General features: G+C 40.1%; 1 protein-coding gene across 3 annotated transcripts; it reads left to right on the top strand.

Moving 5' to 3' along the window:
* Positions 1 to 733: 733 nt before the first annotated feature.
* On the top strand, positions 734 to 20,593 carry pdxdc1 (pyridoxal-dependent decarboxylase domain containing 1). Of its 3 annotated transcripts, XM_076142822.1 has the most exons (24): positions 734 to 896; positions 2,990 to 3,096; positions 3,209 to 3,334; positions 4,104 to 4,193; positions 4,437 to 4,586; positions 5,388 to 5,577; positions 6,011 to 6,079; positions 6,213 to 6,291; positions 6,415 to 6,499; positions 6,610 to 6,658; positions 7,177 to 7,278; positions 7,496 to 7,621; positions 7,796 to 7,846; positions 8,327 to 8,387; positions 9,414 to 9,472; positions 11,192 to 11,297; positions 11,495 to 11,669; positions 12,479 to 12,597; positions 12,727 to 12,848; positions 14,289 to 14,381; positions 15,318 to 15,414; positions 16,085 to 16,180; positions 18,168 to 18,230; positions 19,129 to 20,593. In XM_076142822.1, exons 2-24 carry the CDS (start codon positions 3,023 to 3,025, stop codon positions 19,146 to 19,148), a joined length of 2,202 nt encoding a protein of 733 aa, XP_075998937.1. In that variant the 5' UTR covers positions 734 to 896; positions 2,990 to 3,022; the 3' UTR covers positions 19,149 to 20,593. The 3 variants fall into 3 exon arrangements, with proteins under 3 accessions (XP_075998937.1, XP_075998936.1, XP_075998935.1); XM_076142821.1 differs by having other exon boundaries at positions 4,440 to 4,586; positions 18,168 to 20,593; XM_076142820.1 differs by having other exon boundaries at positions 18,168 to 20,593.
* Positions 20,594 to 20,745: the final 152 nt, after the last annotated feature.

Genomic DNA, 20,745 nt, shown 5'->3' with positions numbered 1-20,745 from the left:
ACAATAATAAGGTTACAGCATGTGATGGACTCAATTGAATAATTATGCATTTGTCTTTAATTTGGTAGGCGGTTAATTGGTTGTGGTTGGTTGTTGTCCTGCACTTGAGTGTGTTTGTATTTAGAGCAATGATCTCTACTGACATCTACTGGCAGAATGTAATATTACATCCTGAAAAGACTGACGTGACCAGCGACCAGGATGTCCGATTAACCAGCACTCCCATATCCGCCGCTGCCTAGTGAGTGTTTGAATTAAGAAAGCCTTGATTAATAAACATTCTGCTTTTGTCCTTTGATGTCAAATAATACACATAATCAAACATATGTATGTATTATATATATTTTTTAAAAATCAGAATTTGCCTGTGCAAACAAGTCACGTTTTGTTTACCTTTCATCAGCACAAAAGGTGAATCACCATTGAATATTACATTATCGTTAACTGGTGTAGCATCAATTCCCAGTTTATGACATGCCACTGTCAGCTGTTCCACTGTAATTTCCATGATTTGAATTTGGTCCTCCTTTCCAACATCGCTCCCGTGCAGCATTATAAGCTATAACAAATGTTTCCTATTTATCCAACAAAATAAAACAAGTTTACAAATCAAAAAAGGGAACAATATCCTTCTTGGTGACATCAATAAATTAATCGTGCCTATTTCCCACCTTGCTTCACGGACATCGAAGGCAATCTAAGGGCGTGACGTCAGCGCTGCCACGGTGGAACGCCCGTCTCACGCAAGTCCAGGAAGTAAACTGCGTGGCTTTGTTTGTGTGGACCAGAGTGTGTGCAGTGACAGCAGTGGTTTCTCATTTTAAAACGCATTCTCCAGACCCCTCTGTTTCTACGCGTCTTCCAACACACACGCGTGTTGGTCGTGTCTGCATAAGGTAAGCAGAGATGGACTGTGTTGCGTGTGAGTGTGTGTGTGTTTGCAAGCTCTCACTGTCAGCGCTCTGACAGCCAGCGGCAGCAGCAGCCCACGCTACAATAATATAACGTCGTTTTTGTTGTGTCATGTCATGTCTCAGCGGCTTTCCAGCTGATTAGCTCCCGGTTGTGGCTGTGTCTCATTTCAAGGACCGCATTATACGAAGTGTGTACCCTTTAAAGAGTGTGTCGGCTGCGCCCTGCAGAGGGCAGAAGACTAGCTTAAACTGAAGCAACTAGGACAAGTCGATGTTTTCGTATCTTCACATATGACTTCACGGGAGACTTTTGTTCTTATTAGTCCCCAAAAAAGAGTGTACCGGTGTCGTGTTGAAACGATATCATCAAATCTCAAAGGAAAGAAAACATGTAAGATAAAAGAGGTGATGGTTGGAAATGATTCATCATTATTATTTACAAAGAAGGTTTAATTTTCCGCTTCTGCTCTTGTACTTTGTCTGGTTGAGGCTTTTGTTTTAACAGTCAGCGTAAAGAAAAAACAGTATTATGTGATATTATATTATCGGTGACATGCTTTTGCTTGCATTTGCTGGTTTCCCAAATGTGATGTGATGTTAATTGCACAAAGACATTATCAGTGAGACCACGAGCAGAAACACTGAAAAAGTCATGCTCTGCTCTTCCCAGTGACTACAAAACATGGAATATGTGTTGCTGTGTTCATTCATTACCCTGCGTTCATAATAACACATTTACCATGCCATTTGGTGTGATTTCAAGGTTTGTCACATGATTTGGAAGCAATCCTTATTAATAACACTGACAACATACTGCACACTAAAATTGGCAAATGTTTAATCAGTGTACTTTTCCTGTCATACTGGTTTTGGCAAGGTTACTGGCAGCTGCTAGTTTTAAAGGGAGGTACAGGATATATTAAGCTCACATACCTAGAACGCTGAACAGCCGGCTAGCAACTTTAGAGGCATGGATCGGATGTGGCTGATAATAGTAATCCCAATGTACTACCCAGAATTGGAGATAATACAATACATCCTCATATTGCTCACACATAGCCACTGGCAGACCTCACTGAAGACATCGGGCTCAAAATTATGGCCTTGACCACTGTGGAGCTTGGCTTGGACCCCGGCTAACAGATGTTAGCCTGGGCAGTAGCAGCACTCCACTTCAGGTTAGAGCGTGTTAGGCATTGCCATGGTGCACTGGGCTTGATGCTGGACCCTAAAATTGGGCCCCCTGATGCTCAGGGTTTTTGAAGTTCAGGAGCCAGGTCAGTGAAGCACGGTGGGAGGAGGAAATGCTTGTTGTGCAAAAACAGCTGGAGATGCTGTAGGGCCAGGACCACTGCCAGCAGCTGTTCATCAGGTGAGGCAGTTGCGCTCCACCCCCATCTACCCATCTCCCCGTTAGTGGGAGAGGACTGCTCTGATCCTCATGCTGCCTGATGAGGGCTACTGGGTATCAGGGTAGCTCAAGTCCAGGACTGTTGAGGGCCACCTTGAGTCTCCCTGCACAGTACATGCAGCCAGGCTTGGCGGAGAATAGTGCAAACCCCACCTAATTCATGCATCATCTCTTTGTCAGACTTGAGTTGGTTGGCTACCCAGGAGTAATCCAGCGGTGCTCAGGAGGTTGCCAGGTCACACCAGGAAAATGGCAGACCCCGTGACAGTTCAAATAGAGTCCAGCGTACATCTTCCTTGAAGATGTCTCTCTCTCTCGCTCTCGCTCTCTCTCGCTCTCAGTGATGAGGGCAAAACCAGATGATAGGTTTCACCAGATACTTCACCACTGAACTGGTCTGAGGTCTTGGTTGAGAGGGCTCAGTTCAGACATAACATGCATATGTGTTATGTCTGAATATGTGCCCAAAACTAGCGCAAAAGGCTTAGTTGATGCTGCACCAAATTGCCCACCTCTTTTTAATCTGTCCCCAGAATTAAGAGGTTAGTAAGGCAGGAGCTAACAAAGTCGACCTAAATGTGTGTATGCATTGGCATAATCTAAACGCTTCTTTGCACACATTATGATGCCCCTAAATTCTCACTTCCCTCCCCTCTCCCTATAGTCACACCCACACCCACACACACACACTTCAATTATGGTGGACTCTACACTGGCTCAAGTGGGGAAGAATCTCAATGAAGCCATGAGGATCCTGGACAATGGAGGGAGGTAAGTTATTATCAAAATCTTTATTTTTAATTGTTTAAAAATGTCTTTTAATGCATGTTTAGGAAGAAGGAGTGCATTAAAATGTTACTCTTGGTTTATGTGGTGTGTTTAGAGAGGTGGCCATGGAAACGGAGAGACAAATTTTCGGCAGAAACTGCAGTCCTGGACCCCTGGTGGCCATGGAAACAGAGAGACAAAGTTTCAGCAGAAACTGCATTCCTGGACCCCTGCAGGGAGAGTAAGACATACACACATTCAGTTCAGCTTTTATTCTCCAATTATGTGTATACTTTCTCCTTCATCCATTTTAAAATAACTTGTTACTTGTTTGTCTACCCTAGACTGTCACTGTCTGTGTTCTTTGTGTAGTTACCCTATGCAACTTGCAATCCCCAATATCTTCCTTATCAAGCTACACAGACTGAATCAGGTAGTTGCCACTGACATAACAATAGTGTGCAATTTCACAAATTTAATTTGATGAACAGAGGGAAGGAACATCCAATGGATTTGAATAGTGACACAAGTTAAGAATAGCAGCAGGGTCTTACAGTGAAGAAAAAGTTAAATCAAAGTGCTGTCATAATAGTCAAATTCAAGTACAGTGTGCTGAATATGAGGCGTATCTAGTCCAGAGAGGAGCCAGTTAGTTCTTTAAGGAGAACCAGTTTTAGTTTGGATCAGAGGGTAAATGCCTGAGCGGAAACGCAGTTCAAATTCAAATAAAGAAATGTATATTTTCCTGAATAATTTAGAAACTACCAACAGTATCCTTGTTGTCATTCAAAGACCATACTTACTGTATGAAAAGTGAAATGTTGGCAGCATCATGCTTTGAGGAGAGTTGACCTAAGGACTCTCTTCAGGTCATCTCTTCAAGTGAATGTGTGGCAGATTTTGGTGGAACTTTTGAAAAACTAAAATGTATTTCACAAAAATATGGTTTATCGATTGTTTTTTTTGTATTCACTATATGTAATAATCTTATTAATGTTTTCTGTGTGTAGTGGCCTGGATTTCGCCAGTATACTCCACCTAGTTCACAACCTCATTCATGTTGGTGATGACGAGGAAGAGGAGGACAAGTCTAACCGTTGGTACTGCAGCCATTATTGTTGTGTTAGACACTCGAAAAAGCTGATCTTACTTGGTCTTAGCTCATGACATAACACATAACAGTGCAGGGAGGTGAATTCCTAAAACTAATATGTGATAGTAGATATAGTTTCATTGCAAGAAGATGGATGGAACGGAGGAAAGAAACCCTTCAGCAAGGAATGGAATTTGTAATTAAAGACGGCTCTCAAAACATCTGACAAACCTCCTTTTGATGTATCCAGCAGGGTGCAGAATGTGAGTGAACAAGGTCACATGGCTTTGCTGGGTCATAGCTTGGCAGCCTACATCTCGGTGCTAGACAGAGAGCGACTGCGGAAGCTGAGTACTCGTATCGTCTCGGACACTACGCTGTGGCTGTGCAGACTCTTCAGGTATGCCTGTGGCTGCTTCATTTACAGCAAAAACCACATGGTAGGTACATGACTGCTGAGTGAAAACCATGGGGAACTTAGAGGCAGTAACTGATGTAGAGAGTGGTGGTACAATTTGTATCTCAATATCACTGGACCCAATGGCCATCCACCCATCCATCCATTTCCACTGATTATCCAGATGGGCTAAAGCAATAAATCCAACAAGAACAGGACATACTACAAAATAAAACAGGAAATAAAACAACACATAAATGGACACCAGGACCTGTCCACTCCCAAGCACATTTACTGCACACGTGTAAGGCAGAGAAAAGCTAAAGTGAAAAGATTTACTGTGTGGAACCCATCAATGTATACAGACCCCCAAATATAAAGTATGTATAGAACCTGTCTGTCCGCCTCCATTCGGAAGTGTATTCAAAGCTTCCTGAACCTCGCCTTCTGAATTGTGTTTTTGTATATTCAAATACATTTTATATTCTTTTTGTTGTGTGTTGTATTTGTTTCACTAACATTACCAGTTGTTAAGGCAGGGTTATTGTTTTTTTTACTTTTCACCTGCATGGAAACTTTCATATTGTTTTTTCATGTTTTTTTTAACCTGCCACTCCTGTCTTAATTGTACTGTACAAAAACAACAAGGGAAAGTCTAAGTCAATGTGTGATGGATCTTCATCTCATAACCGGTTTTTATTCCTCCACTGTCATTTGCGCAGTTAGTGTTATTGTTTGCTTTCAATGCTTTTTTACCCTTTTGCTAGACTCATCTCATTCAGACCAATCCAATTGACCTTTTAGGTATGAGAATGGCTCTGCCTACTTCCATGAGGACGACAGGAATGGTTTGGTGAAAGTGTGTCGCTTGGTGATCAATAGCCGTTATGATGAGTATGCATCTGAAGGCTATGCTATCCTCTGCTCAAAGCAGCCAGTTATCTACCAGAGCGCTGCTTGCAGGCCTGGTCTGGGACAGTACCTTTGTAGCCAGGTAAGGCATTTTTAACACAGCACTCAACATACATCACATAAGGTACATTGATGGAAAACATCATGGGATGACAACTTTTATTAATGTCTCAAAGCTGATCCAACATGCTTTTAACAAATTTCACCTCTTACCAAAGTGACGATTCTGATAATGATCTCTGATGATCTGATAATACCTGATCAATATTTTATCAATATCACCTTGCTATCTGGATAGTACCCAGTATTACAAATGTCAAGTACAGAAAGTTGGTGCTGAAGGCTGGATCTTATTTACTTATTGCTTTATCTGCATCTCTTCTTAAATTCCTCAGCACTGTTGTTGTTGTGTTAGTTGTAGTGGTAGTAGTAGTATTTTACCCAGGTCTTGAATTACATGCAACCCAGATTTCCACTGCACACATGGAAGAAATAATCCCTGTCTTTCTTTTTAGCTCAGCCTGCCTCTGTCCAGTTTGTGTACAGTCCCATGTAACACCCTCTTTGGATCCCAACACCAAATGGTAGGAAAACCATCAAACCCTGGTTAATTTGATCTCATTTCGATTCCTACCAGCATATTTCATTGATAAATAGTATCATCATGGATAATTATTATATGGTGATAGTTAAATGTATTAATTTTCTCATTATCAGGATGTTGCCTTGTTGGACAAACTAATCAAAGAGGATATAGAAGCAGGAAAGCTTCCTTTGATGATGATAGCCAATGCAGGTCAGTTGGATAGTGACAGGAAATCACTGTACAAACACAGCAATGTATGCTTATTCATTTAATTGAAGAATATTCATTTTATACTGGACTAGTTTATTTGATTTTGACTTGATATTTCTCCAGGTACGCCAGTGGCAGGCCATACAGACAAGATGAGTCGTCTGACTGACCTGTGTGATCAATACAACATGTGGCTTCATGTGGAGGGGTGTGTTACCATTTCTACAGTAGATGTTCTTCATGTTTTGCATATTATTCTTCAACAAAAATTCCTCAAATAAATTGCAATGCCCATTATGTTTTCTTTTTTTCCCTCAGGGTAAATCTCGCAACCCTGGCACTGGACCAGGTCAACTCTACTATAATGGTATTTTAATTGTAAAATTGGCCTAACAATTCTTCTTACAAACTGTTCTTATATTCGGTGAATTTGCCGTGTGTGCCGCCGAGTATGCTGCGCAGGCACCGCCGAGTGTGCGATACTGTGAGTCATGGAAGGTCAAGTGGCCGTTGCCGGCGCACTTGACAGTGTTGGCTAACGTTAAACGATAGGCTAACTTTTCTTTTCAGTGCCATGCAATCTACCCACATTACCTTCGCGATCGACCTACAGTATGTGACTGTTGGTTGGATGTTATTGTGGAATGATGTTAGCTTTATGCTGGATGTAATTTGACCCATGTATTCCAAATCGTTCCACTTTCAAATCATCAGTCCAGATAACATTATTTAAAAATGTGGCAAATGTAGTCTTTATGTTGCTCTTGGTTATCAATGTTTACCTTTTGTAAAAACCAGAATCAGTGTCTTGATCTAAAATTGTAGTGAAATTAAAATTGCAAACTTTTGTGTTTTTGTTCATGCTCTTATGTCGTTACCATTCAGGCAGCCACCAGAAGTGACAGTATGACACTGACTCCAGGACAGTGGTTGGGCCTTCCTGCTGTAACTGCCGTCACCCTATATAGACATGAGGACCCTGCACTGGTAAGATTATACAGGATTCTGCCAGCTGCAATAGGGTTTAGTTGTTGTCAGTCATCTTGTGCACTAAGCTCATTCCATCAGTAATGCAGGCTGATACCTCTGGTGATATCATCAGTTGGAAAGACATTTCACCAGTTTAGTAATAAACATTTCCTGTTGACTTCAATAACAGGAAACTTTGCCCCCCATTACAAGGTCTCACTGCTTCCTGTCTTAGTCTCTAGCTGCAGGTTTGACCTCCAGCCATCCAGTGGAGAAGCTGCGAGCCCTGCCTCTGTGGCTGTCCTTGCAGTACCTTGGCCACAATGGCATTGTCCAAAAGATCCAACATGCCACTGTTCTGGTGAGCCACACTGGGTTTCACTGTGACGTTACAGTGAAACTTTTGCCAAACTGATGTCACTTCACACTCACAAAGCTCTGTAAAGAAATGTCATAAAATAGAATTTGTACTGAGGCACTATACGATTACCTGGCATTGTTCAAATAAATTCTTTTTCATCAATGTTTCCTTTAGAGCGAGCAGCTCCTGGAGAAGTTGAAACCGCTGGCCTCCATTAAAACAACGGTATGTGGTCTCTCAACAATTTCCTTTGAATGAATATATCATACCAAATACTGAGGAGGCCATTTGATCATGCTTTGTGTCAATAACACTGTCAAATAAAGCGCGTGCATGGAAGAGCATATTGATTGATACTAATAGTATTATTTAGTGAAACAAAGTTAAAACTATTTGTTAGGTAGTATCTAAACCAAGAAAGTGCGAGACCACGAATGCCAACGTGGTTCTCAAGACAATGAAGTACAATATTATGATTTTTTTTTTTCATGCCATGCGATCCACCCACATTACCGGTCGATCCTGATCGATGTATTGGGTACCCCTGATATACTGTGATAACATATAGGTAGTTTCAATTGTCCGCCTGTCTACATCCCATCCTTCCAAACCTATACTTGTTTTGTATGATATTATGTTTAGTATAGGTTCAGTATGCTCTTCACGATGCGAGTATCCTATTTGATCTGTGTGTTTGTCCAACAGGTGGAGAATGAACTCAACTCACCAGTGGTGGTTTTCATGTTTTCTCAGGAAATGAGTGCTGGTAAGGTCAAACTCTGTTTTCCGATCTACCTACGTTTTAAATGGAATTTGAAAATGTCCTTTCCAGGCATAGACAATGATAAATATCGCCCAAAGGTCTGGGAGTTTTGGAAAAGGGAAATATATAAAACAATACAAGTCGCAAATAAGAGTTGCGGTAAAAACAGACAAGGATACAAATACATGGAGCAATAATGTTATCTGGATGCTCATTCTCCTGCTGCGAGACGAAGAAGTATTGCCTCATTCATTTACCTAAGGCGGTACTTTTCATATCGCTCCTCTTCCAATCAAGTTAAGTCAGTCGCCACTTCCGTTCAAGCCATCTGCAGGCCTGCTTAAATTAACTGATGTCACTCGTGAGATCTTTAGAGCTTTAGAGGAGCAACAGACTCCAAAGTACTGGATAATAAGGAACTCATGTTGTCTGTTAGCTTATCCAATGAGGCCTTGTTAGGGTTTAATGACTTAAGAGCTTGCTGTAGTTCCTCCAGCAAGCTGACTAATAATGCTAGAACTTATACAGCTAAAGAAGGCATTTGACTTGCCTTTATCACTGATCGGTCCATCAACGTGAAAGATGATGAGGGATCTGATAATGTGAGCAGAACGGGAAATATTTTCACACTGGTCACGCCTAAACCACATGCCAGTACTAAGTCAAGTGTGTGATCACCTCTGTGGGTTGACTCTTGGACGTATTGGGAGAAACCCACTGACTCAATGAGGGTGGAGAAAGCTTTATTAAGTGGATTGTTTCGCTTCTGGATATGAATATTAAAGTCAGCCCAGTATTATGATGTTGCCCACATAATATGTTGTCACCATGTCTGTAATGACAGTGAAGAAATTAGTCAAAGGATAACAGATTACAGTGTTTTGTGTTCAATCGCAGCGCTAGTTTAGAAGCGCATATTTGATTTATTTCACAACTTGATGCAGATCATTTTTAAATGTACTATCAGATGTTCCTATCTTGCCAAAGTATGAGTCATTGTGCTTTTGTTTTTTCTACCCACCTTGTCAGCATCCAGTGGGTGTTATGGTGCTGAAGAGAAAGAGTTGCCCAATGCCTTAAACAGATGGGTAAGTGTTTACCCTTCTAACATATCAATGTGGTTATTAAGTAAGTAGTATCAAGTAAGAACACTCCTTATGGTTGTTATTTATCTCTCCCAGACACCGCCCATGTGACTTAACGCTAGAGGGTTCATAAGAAATTCACAACCAAGAGCCTTCTCTCTTTCTTGATCCAATCCTTTCAGGAGTTCTATAAATTCTCTTCTTGCACCAAGAAAATCGGTTCCTTGGTCACATCTTAATTGATGAACATTTCCTCTTACGGCAATGAACGCTCTTAAAGCATTGATAAATGTGTCAGTTGACATGTCATCAATCACCTCTATGTGTATGGAACATAAACAGGTAAGTAAGAGACCATTTCTTTTGAGATCCTTCCTTCTCCTTTAACATAGATCGCAGCAAAGCAGTCTATGCCGGTGTAACTGAACGGTGGTGTTGTTTCCGTTCTTTCTTCCGGTAAGTCACTCATTCTGTTCTTCCGTATGTCTTATATACTTTCTGCACTTGACATATTTGAAGATGTTAGATGATACTGCACTGCTTCATCCCAGAATCCACTGTCCATTAGCTTGCAGTTCATTCATCATCATTCCATGTCTTTGATGATGTACTCTTTTGTGATGGTGCTTGGACAACCAGATATATGGGTGTTGTTTGGGAGAATTACCAGATGCTTCACATTTGGTTGCAACATGACTTGGCTTAGGCGTCCTCCCACCCTTAGGCTACTATCTTTGTCCAAGAATGGACTTAACTTGTTACCGTCTTTGGTCTTGACAACTACTTTCCTTAGTTTCAAACTCTTTTTCTCATCTGAGAATGCTTCTTTTTGAACTAGCTTGACGATAGCAAGTTCTACTTCTTTCCTTTCTTCTAGGCTTGTACACTGTTGAACACTGTTGTGTGCATTGTATTTGACTAAATGATGCTCGATGTGGACCATACACTGTTCCGACTTACATACAAATTCATCATAAAGATAGACTTAAAAATTGAACTGTATATGATATGTCTGGAATGTACGAAACTGATAAATTAGTGGAAGATATTACAGACATTATGGCGGTAACTGCATACCCTGCTAAATACCCTGCTAAATATGCAGCACATTCATAAAGCGTCTCTTATGTTAAGTAGCAGACTGATGTCCCCTTACTGATACGTTGTTGTAAGGGTTCACCAGGTTAAAGGCAATGAAAATCAGTTCATAAGCTGCTGTGTATTTAGGACCCTCATGTTATACTATCTCTGTTGTAAAAACAGCCGATTTAGAGTTGGGGACTTGAGTGGGGCTCACCATTTCTGGGTGGCACATTCAGATGAATAAATCAGCTGCGCCTATTCCACACCTCTGCTTATCATAAGCTGGGTGTTCAGCTTTCTGGGAAACGCTGGCTGAAATCAACCGCACTAGGGAAACATGTATTGTGGTGTCACAAGTCAACCTTTCAGATTGTTTTGACATGTAATTGACCTCATGGCCAAAATGGACATCAATGCAAAGTTCAAACACTAGCATCTGTCATGGTATGAGGCCGTGACACCATTAATGCTGAAGAGTACATATGCATTGGTTGACGAAAGATAAAAGATTGATAAAAGCAAATCTAGCTGGATAAAAGCACTAGTGGCTGGCTGTGCCCTCCCATGCTCTAAATGGCTTAGGTGGACTGGTCTAAATTTGAGGAATTCTATCTAAATAAGTGCTTTTCCTGAATGTAGCTAGGTGAGCAGCTCGCCCAGCTGGTGCCCGCCAGTGGGGTAGATGTGGTGGACCTTGAGGACGAGGGGACCTGTGTTCGTTTCAGCCCTCTACTGACTGCTGCGGGTAACACACACACATCTTCTCAGTATTAACAATATTAATAATCTGAGTTTAATTTGAAGTTTGAAGTTTCACAAATGCTAATGAGGGTTACATATAGAAAGGATGCTGATACTGATTCTCATAATCGCCCTGTACTGACAATTCCTAAATGTCAAATATCGGTCATTGTTGCCGTTTGTCTTTCTTCCCCCCTCCAGTCCTGGGAACCCAGTTGGAAGATGTTGAGGCCCTGGTGGAGAAGCTGTCAGAGCTCGTGCCTGTGTTGAGCTCCACAGTGTACCTTAGACAGGACTTCAAAGAGGAGGCGTACCGACACTCTCCAACCATCAGATACATTGAGGAACCTGGCTGGCCTGGCCTTGGTGCTGTGCGGTAAAGCTGGAAAAGCTTTTACTTTTCGGGAAAATTAGCTTGAAAAAAGGAATTTTGTCAGTTTGTGGATGTTTTCACTGTTATGCTAGAATACTTTATCGCCCATATTCAAATTGCCCAACCACCGAATTGGAGAAAAATGTAGGAAGTCACTCAGCCACTGTTCATATCCCTCCATTGGCTACCAATCGCTGCCCACACCAAGTACAAGTCCTTGGTGCTCACCTACAGAACAGCATCCAATATGGCACCCACTTATCTAAAGTCCGACATTAAGTTATCCCTCACACTCTCTCTCTGCTAGAGTCCCTCTCTGTCTTTAAAAAAAACAGTTCAAGACCCAACCGTTGCCTTATGAACACCTTCATACCGAATGTCTTCTTACTTTTAAAAAAAAAATCAACACTTGCCTCCAGGCTCTTCCTCTTGGCACATATGTCCTGATCTTTTCCTGTGTCGTATTCAAATATTGTATGTGTGTCACTTTGGATAAAAGCGTCAGCCAAATGACAATGTAAATGTAGATGTAAATTGAAGGTGTGTATGTAAGTATGTCGGTAATGTAAGTATGTACGTCATCACAAATATACTTTATGTATATTGTACAGGTGGATGAGAATGTATTTAATAATAAATTCTTAATTTAGAAGGATAGGGATATATACATATAGTAAAAATAATACCATAATGTGATTGCATGCTAAAAACAAATACATATTTTACATACAGTATACAACTCAGCATGGTGGTGACTGATCAGCACTGTCTAATTTTTTGTTGTCTCAATTGTCTCATATATTCATCTTCAGGTATGAGTCACAGGCCGAAGAAGTGGACGAGAGCAAGAGAATGCTGAACATTGAGAAAATCAACATTGAGCTACTCAAGAAACTACAAGATCTTGACACTGGCATCAATTTCTGTACTGGTCAGTAGCTCTCCACAGCAATGCGGCCTGGGGAAGTGCACAGACATGACCAATTTGTTGTTATGTAAAATATTTACACACATTCAGCTATTTTGTGCCTTCTCTCCCCATCTCATTCTGTCTTCCAAGGTCCTGAGTTTGGCAAGGAGAAGGACTGTATATTTGTGGGCATGGTCACAGAGGATGTTGATGTTTCAGAGCTGTTGTTCACAATAAGTGCCCTGGGCAGGGACATAGAGGAGAGTGGAAGGGTAACTGCAATTTTAAATTTACTCCTTACTTGGTCCTTTACAGTTAACAAAAACAAATGCCTCTGAAAGAGTGAGTTATACAACCGTAGGGCTATTTTACACTTAGCAGTCAGAAGCTATGTTCACATTCCATGCATTGAAGTGATGTGGTGGCAGTTTTACAAAACTCTATTAAATTCCAAGTCAACTTTATTTATATAGCGCCAAATCTTATCTCAAGACATTTTACATATGCCAAATTAAACCTCAAACAGTATGGCATATTCATATGTGCTGACCACAATATTAGGGTTCTGCGTATACCACATTTTGGTGTATGGCGGGCGGCTTTGCTCCACCCAGTCCCTAATGTGAATTGCAGGGTCGTGGACATGTTCCCAATTGTTTTTTTGATCAGTAACAAGACGATTTCACACACAGACACACACGTGCACAAGCTTATTCACACATTCAGGCAATTCAGTGCATCATGAGAAGTCCCCCAGCAGTCTAGGCCTATAGCAGCATAACTTGGGGCTGGTCTAAGGTGAGCCTGGTCGGCCCTAACTATAAGCTTTATCAAAAAGGAAAGTTTTAAGCCTACTCTTAAACGTAGAAGGGGTGTCTGCCCTCTGGACCGAATCTGGGAGATGGTTCCACAAGAGAGGAGCCTCATAACTGAAGGCTCCTGTTCTACTTTTGTAGATACTAGGAACCACAAGTAAACCTGCATTATGGCAGGGCAGTGTTCTAGGGGGGAATATGGTACTATGAGCTCTTTATGGTAAAATGGAGCATGATCATTAAATAAACTTAATCCAGTGGTGGAATTGGAAAATCAAAGCAATTCCCGTTGCACAATATACGACTGTGCTTGACAATTCCAAGTTGACAATCCAGGATAATCACTTGTTTTGTGAGAAGTTTTTTCCAGCTTAAGATGTTGTCAATCTGGCAACATTGCCCACATAAAAACAGAGTCAGTAAACTCTTCAGTGACATTTATGTACCATTACTTGTACAGAAATTTAACTTGCAAATCTTGGTGTTCTATATCCAATTTGTGTGCATATAAAGTGAGGCTTTATATGGGTAACCACTGCAATGGAATATATTAAGAACATGTAGGATATTTCTGGATCCAGTTTGCTGTTAAGTGTGCTGCTTCCTTGAACATGTCCAAATGTTTAAGAAAATGTTTCAGGTAACCTACAACGCCACATATCGCTGTTAACTACCCCAGAAAGCATAGTGCCTTTTTTTGGGCACTAATGTTCTCTCATGGTGCAGAAATCAAGTCTGCCATTACAATGTATTAATTACCCTAATTAAGTAGAACTATCATCACTATTTGTTGTTATGCACCTTGTTGTTGAAATTTACGATATGTTCATTGTGGTGTACATCCTGTACAGTATATCTAGAGTACATGGTGTAACTGTAGTGAATTGTTTTTTGCAGCTGTTGGAAAACATGACAGAGGTGGTGAGGAAAGGCATCCTGGAGGCTGAACTACAGCTTCAAAAGGACAATGATGATAAACTCGTGGAAGAGGTAGAAATTTAGTTTTACCCCCCCCCAAAAAACCTAATGTTTAGTAATGTAATGTAAAGTTGTTTTGATGGGGTTCACATGAATATATTTTTCTTGAAAAGAGCAGACTCAATAACAATGCCTTTTTGCATAGAGCAGGGAAGCTGTACAACCCATAAGATACTTTATTAATCATCATGTTGCATGCAATTCACAGCAAATTGCATGAAATTGATATTTGACTTAAAATGTAATATATTGACAAAGAAGTCTGTAGCTTAGCATAAGCAGTCAGTTGTCTATTATATATTATGAATAGACAGAATAACAAGACTTTGTTTGCCTTTTGTCTATTATATATTATTTTCAATATAATTAGTTTGGGACTTAGCTTCTCAGCTTTTGTCTCTTGAAGATATTTGAGATATTGCTTTAATATACAAACAACTTCATTTACTATTAGGAAAACATTAATATAATGTTTGAACATTTGAAGTATATATAAAGAAGTGGCAGATTTTTAGTTGTTGTTAGTACTTGCATCCAAGGAAAGTAAATCTTAGGCAACTGGACTTGCCAGTAAAGGCTTGAGGATGTTTCACCTCTCATCCGAAAAGCTTCTTCAGTTCTGCAGCCTAAGATTTGCTTTCCTTGGATACCATGACCTTGATGAGTACATCAGACAGCTTAGTACAAGCATGTTTAGAAATGTGTTCACACTTGCACATCTGTATTTGAGTTTTAGATTTGTGAATGTTGGGTGTTGTTCACTCTTTAAGTAATATTCTATGGATTAAGTCTTTAGGATTGAGGTTCAGTTTAGATTAAGGAGTTAGCGAAAGAATGAATCAGTCCTCACAATGGTATAGCTCAAACAAGCTCATGCTAGATTGTGACTGGGGATTGGGGTTTGTTGGTAGAGGTGTATATGACAACTTGAATTTCTTTGCCTTCTAGGGAATGCTGAGGCAACTTCCTTTGGTCAGCTCCGTATTAAACTGGTTGTCTCCAGTTCAGAGCTCCATTAAGGGCAGGACCTTCAGCCTGGCTGCAGGTACACATCTTGAACAACTCAAACAATAGGGGGAAATGGACAATCTACTTAATATCACATAATGCCACTTGTATTATTTCAGTTAAACTTGAGGAACCATGTTAACACGTAAGCCTATATGTAGATTAGAATACAACTTTTACACACACAGTCCACGTATTTCTTGTTCACCTGGGCTAATTCTGGCAGTCAGCATTATACGCTGCTCAGAAAGATTAAGGGAACACTTAATCATCACAGTGTCACATAGAATCGGTCAAACCACAGAAAGCACACGTGACAGGCGTAAAAGAGTTTGGAGACGCCGTGGTGAACATTATGCTGCCTGTAACATCATCCAGCATTACCAGTTTGACGGTGGGTCAGTGAGGGTCTGGGGAGGCATATGGTACCTAACAGCAGTCAGCCATCCTGGTTGGTTGAAAACATGCACACCAGAATTCTGTTCTTGTTATTCTACACATTAGGAATACACCACTTTCACTTGTGGAGCTATCGAGAATAGGGAAAACACAAGGTCTCTCCATCCGCATGCTGCACTTAACATGTAAATACACCAATAGTTGGTTTATGTTGCTACAGCCATCACTGCAGACTCAATGCTGTGTTTATTATGTTGTGAACATCTTTTGTAAACCATTTGTTCAAGCGTATGCGTGTATGGTTTCAGGTTCCCTGGACTCCACAGAGGTCACCTACTCCACAAAGGCCCAGACAGACAGGCTTCTGCAGGTCACACCCACCTCATCAGTTAACAATCTGCCAGGTAACATTTCCATCTTCTAGCACTGCGTACGCATAAACGTTTTCTACCTCATACCGGGCTTATGTCATACAGCAGAAGAATGTGTCACTTGCTACATTTCTATGCACAAGAAGTGTTTTGCTGATTCAGTTATTATGACTATTGGTTGTTAGGGCTGGTTTGATTCCAACTTTAGAACATTCTTTGTGGTCATTCAAAGAGGACATTTCTGATCAGCATTTACAGAAAAACCTAAATCTACTTTTTCTTCCCGACCCCTCACTCTAAAAATGTATTAACTTGTAGGGAATTTGGTCTGGTAATGTCCTTTGAGATTTGAGCAGTAGGAATGGAGAAAATATCTATTGACGGTAGAATTGGCATTCTTGTCTTCAGACGAATCAAAATTATATTTTTCTAAACAATGATGTCCACTGAGAGAGAGTCACGGTACCCACAGAAAGTTACTCTCTACTAGAGTACAGTGTAATTCATTCTGCACCGCTTTGAGCAGACTGGATTTATCATCTTCCAGGAAAGAAGATCTTAACACCCTGTACAGTTGGCTTACAAGCCAATCATTTTCCCTGTTGCTATGGACTACAAACAAGTAAATCCAATCCATTGTTTTTTGGAGTACTGGAGTAACACAAAACAATGCCCATTATTTCTGCCTTACCACAAGTAAGCCCTGCAGTGTTCTAAGGGGGTAATATGGTACTATGAGCTCTTTAAGGTAAGATGGAGCCTGACCATGAAGAGCTTTAAAAGTGAGCAGGAGGATTTGAAATTGTATTCTAGATTTTACTGGAAGCAAGTGCGGCGAAGCAAAAATGGGAGAAATATGATCCCTTTTCCTAGTTTTGGCCAAGACACGTGCAGCTGCATTCTGGACCAACTGGAGAGTCTTTAGGGACTTATTAGGGCAGCCTGATAATAATAAATTACAATATTCCAGCCTTGAGGTAACAGATGCGTGGACAAGTTTTTCTGCATCATTCTGTGATGTGTGTGTCTTATTTTTACAATGTTGCGTAAGTGAAAAAATGCAGTCCTTATACATTCATACAGTACGTGGGCATTAAACTTGCAGTGCCACCGTAAATTCTTACGGTGGCACTGGAGGCCAAGGCAACATCATCCATGATGGCTATCTCATTAGATAATGTATATCTAAGGTGTTCAAGGCAAAGCACAATAACCTCAGTATTGTCAGAGTTAAGCAGGAGAAAATGACAGGACATCCAGGTCTTAATGTACTTGAGGCATGCTTGGAGTTTATTTAATCGACTGGACTCCTCTGGCTTCAGGAAAATTTATGGAGTGTTTCTGCACAATTTTACCTAATGGAAGAAGATATAGAGTGAATAGTATTGATCCAAGCACTGAACCTTGAAGAACACTTTCGTGTGTATGGAAGATTATTAAACGGAGCTCAAGGAGGAAACAAAACAAGCCTTGGTCTTGTGCCACAGGTCTTGTGGAATCTTGTATAGCCGTTGTATTCAGAAACAATACATTGGGTGGTGTACTGGGTATACAATGACATGAACTGACATAACCTGTTGACATAATTTGTAGTGGCTCTATTACAGACAGGGAAAGCGCGATTTGGCCGCAACCTTTGATCCACAACTTTATCCATTGAATATTACTGTTGCATAGCCGGATAGAAAACAAAGAGTCATCTTTTAACTTTGGTTTCTACATGTGTCAAACAGAAAGCATAGCGATATGTGTCAATTAATTGGAAGTTTTCCTCAGTAAAACTGTTCCAGTTAGCCATAGGAACCTGAAGGATCTATTTGTCTTCTACAAAAGGAAGATCAGTCATTTTAATTCTTAATCTAAAAAAAATTGCACAATGTTGAGTCATAGTTGGCCTTTTCCTTTTAAATAGAGCCTAAATTAACCAGAAAGATGCTTCATTTACAGACTGTAAAGCTGCTTAAAACATAAAGGAAATAAGACTAAACACACCTGTATTTCTTGTCTTTACCTGTCACAGGACAGAGGTTATTCCGCCGCTCAGTGACAAGCTCCCACAGTGAGACAAGCGCCATCGGACAAGGTGAGGAGGTTCAGGCTACCGATGAGGCATCCACCATCAACCCACTCATTTCTTTGCCTTTAGCTGAGGAAGACTTGCATAGTGAAGCTGATTCAGCACATGAAATCCCAGAGTCCTCTGAGCACATGTAGGTAGAGGCTGAGCCATCCTCTGAGAAGAGGACTACAAGAAGACAACAGTCTAACCAGACTTGCAGATAGAAATTCTCTAAACATTCTTCCAATCAGATTTTGAAAAGACAATATGTTTCCGTCCTGAATTCTATCTGCTTTAATCTCTACTCCAGCTCTGAAAGGAAAACTAAGGGAGTTAGATGTCCCCCTCCATCTATAATGTTAGGACAAATATTTCAGGGAAATATCTACCCTTAGATACTCTTACAAGGTTAAATATTATCAGCCTGTGATGTCCAATACATTCCAAGTGTTAGTCTATGGCAGAGTTTTAATGCGCTATTTTGATATACCCACTTATCCTCAATTTGCATTATCTACTTGTATTTCATGAAGTGTCATATTCAGGTCTCATTTACTCTTGCATTAACGTGCAATCTCATAAACCTGGATATGTTATCTGGATTCTGAATGCTATCCGATCTGCCAGACCACAAATATACAGTATATGTGATCGCGTACCTGCTGCAGCACACAAACAGTCTTACTGCAAGTGTTTTACTATGCATTGGATAATAACTGTAGTGTAATTTCAGAGGCATTGTCAGTTAAGGGGCCCATCATACATTGTTCTCACAGACGTGTGTGTGTGTGTGTGTGTGTGTGTGTGTGTGTGTGTGTGTGTGTGTGTGTGTGTGTGTGTGTGTGTGTGTGTGTGTGTGTGTGTGTGTGTGTGTGTGTGTGTGTGTGTGTGTGTGTTGTGTGGTGGCTTCCTCATTCTGCAGCAGGAGAATCTAAAAAATGACCACTGGAAAGATTAGGCTTGATTTTTTTGGGGGGGGGGGGTTCATTTGCATGTTCTGTCTGCAGTACTCCAAAATTAACTTTTCACTTTTTTACTTCTGATACCTGCATCTGATCATAAATGGTTAAAATATCACATGGCTGGTCGTGGTGAGGGGCGTAACTTTACACAACATGATCTTTCGCTTCTTGTTCACATTAATTATTTTAATGAGGAATTAAGAGTTGCTTCAAATGAAGATTTTACTATAAATTATTATTTACTTCATCTTTATTGCACTAACTGTATAGATTAAATTAATGTTGTTTTGTTTGATTTAACTTAAGGTGTAACTGAATTAGTATATTTTTTTAATTATTTCAGTTGTGTGATCATAATGCAAAGGTGTATAAACTACTTTACTTATATCTTAGATGAAGAAATATGTAATTTCTTGTTTTTTCAAAGGGGTTAGCAGATTTTTTCAGCTCTGAAATGCTTTGTACCATGAGTGAACTGTATATCATTGGTTTGATATTATGTTGGGGTCATAGGGACAACCCATGGACCATAACTCCAAAGTAGGAGTTTAATTAAATGTTAACTTCTTGCAGAATTATGTGCAATGACAGTAATGGTATAAAACTAAAATAGTGATATTTTCATGTACAATAAAGAGAATTGCATTTGCTATTACATAAGATGAACAGAGACATAACTTGACATGACTTAAACACATCATATTGACACCTGTACAATCTCCAGCCCACCCCAACAGCCATGCAATAAACTATACCTTTGTTAGTTGTGTTGGATTGATTTATATTCCATGGTGTGTAGTATCAAGCATGTATATCCACCCCATTTATGACTGTAGGAGAATATTGGAATGCATTGCATCGGTGTCCTTTGTTATGTCCACCCACTACATGTCATATTGCCATCTAAAATAGAGTAGTCCAGCTAAACGTAATCATATAATACTCCATACAATAAAAAGTACAAAAAAATGTCATGTTTTGCTAATCTGAAAGCAGGGAAGGGAGGTGGGAAGCTTTGAGGTTCAATCTTTCTGACTGTTGTCTTTCTGGAAAGGCAGTTTCCACCAATTAAACTTTAATGATTGCTATAATGCCATGTTTCATTCTCATGTGGTTCATACCAGCTACACAAGTACATTTTCTCTATTTTCATCAGTCAATAGTATTCCATTGGAATAATTTAATGTTGGAAAGGGAGTAATGTGAGCGTGAAAGGTGGGCCTTGAAACTAATATACTGTTGATCATTGAGTTTGTAACTTTGCAACAGTGTAATTTATGATTTCCTTACAAAGCTGTGATACACCTACCGTGCCCGAATGTACTTGAAACAGATTGTATTTTAAATTTATGAGGAACTGTCTAAAATAATTGTGATTGAGAGCTATACTGCAAAACATTTTATTAAATCTTGTCCTTAAACTGATGCTGTGGTATTCTTGTTATTTGCTCAGATTGCTGAATGCACCGAATGGTTGTAAAATATGCAAGTGAGTGCAAAATATGCAAGCAAATAAATTCTCCATCTGCTAAGAAATAGTGAACACAAACGTGCCGTGGCTGACTGGTAAATCAGAA

This window comes from Genypterus blacodes, unplaced genomic scaffold, assembly GCF_046128005.1.
Source record: "Genypterus blacodes isolate CSIRO-AG114 ecotype Tasmania unplaced genomic scaffold, CSIRO-AGI_Gbla_v1 ptg000022l_1, whole genome shotgun sequence".
Classification (NCBI taxonomy): domain Eukaryota; kingdom Metazoa; phylum Chordata; class Actinopteri; order Ophidiiformes; family Ophidiidae; genus Genypterus; species Genypterus blacodes.
The sequence above is the reverse complement of the archived record's forward strand: the minus strand, read 5'-3'. Positions and strand labels throughout refer to the sequence as shown.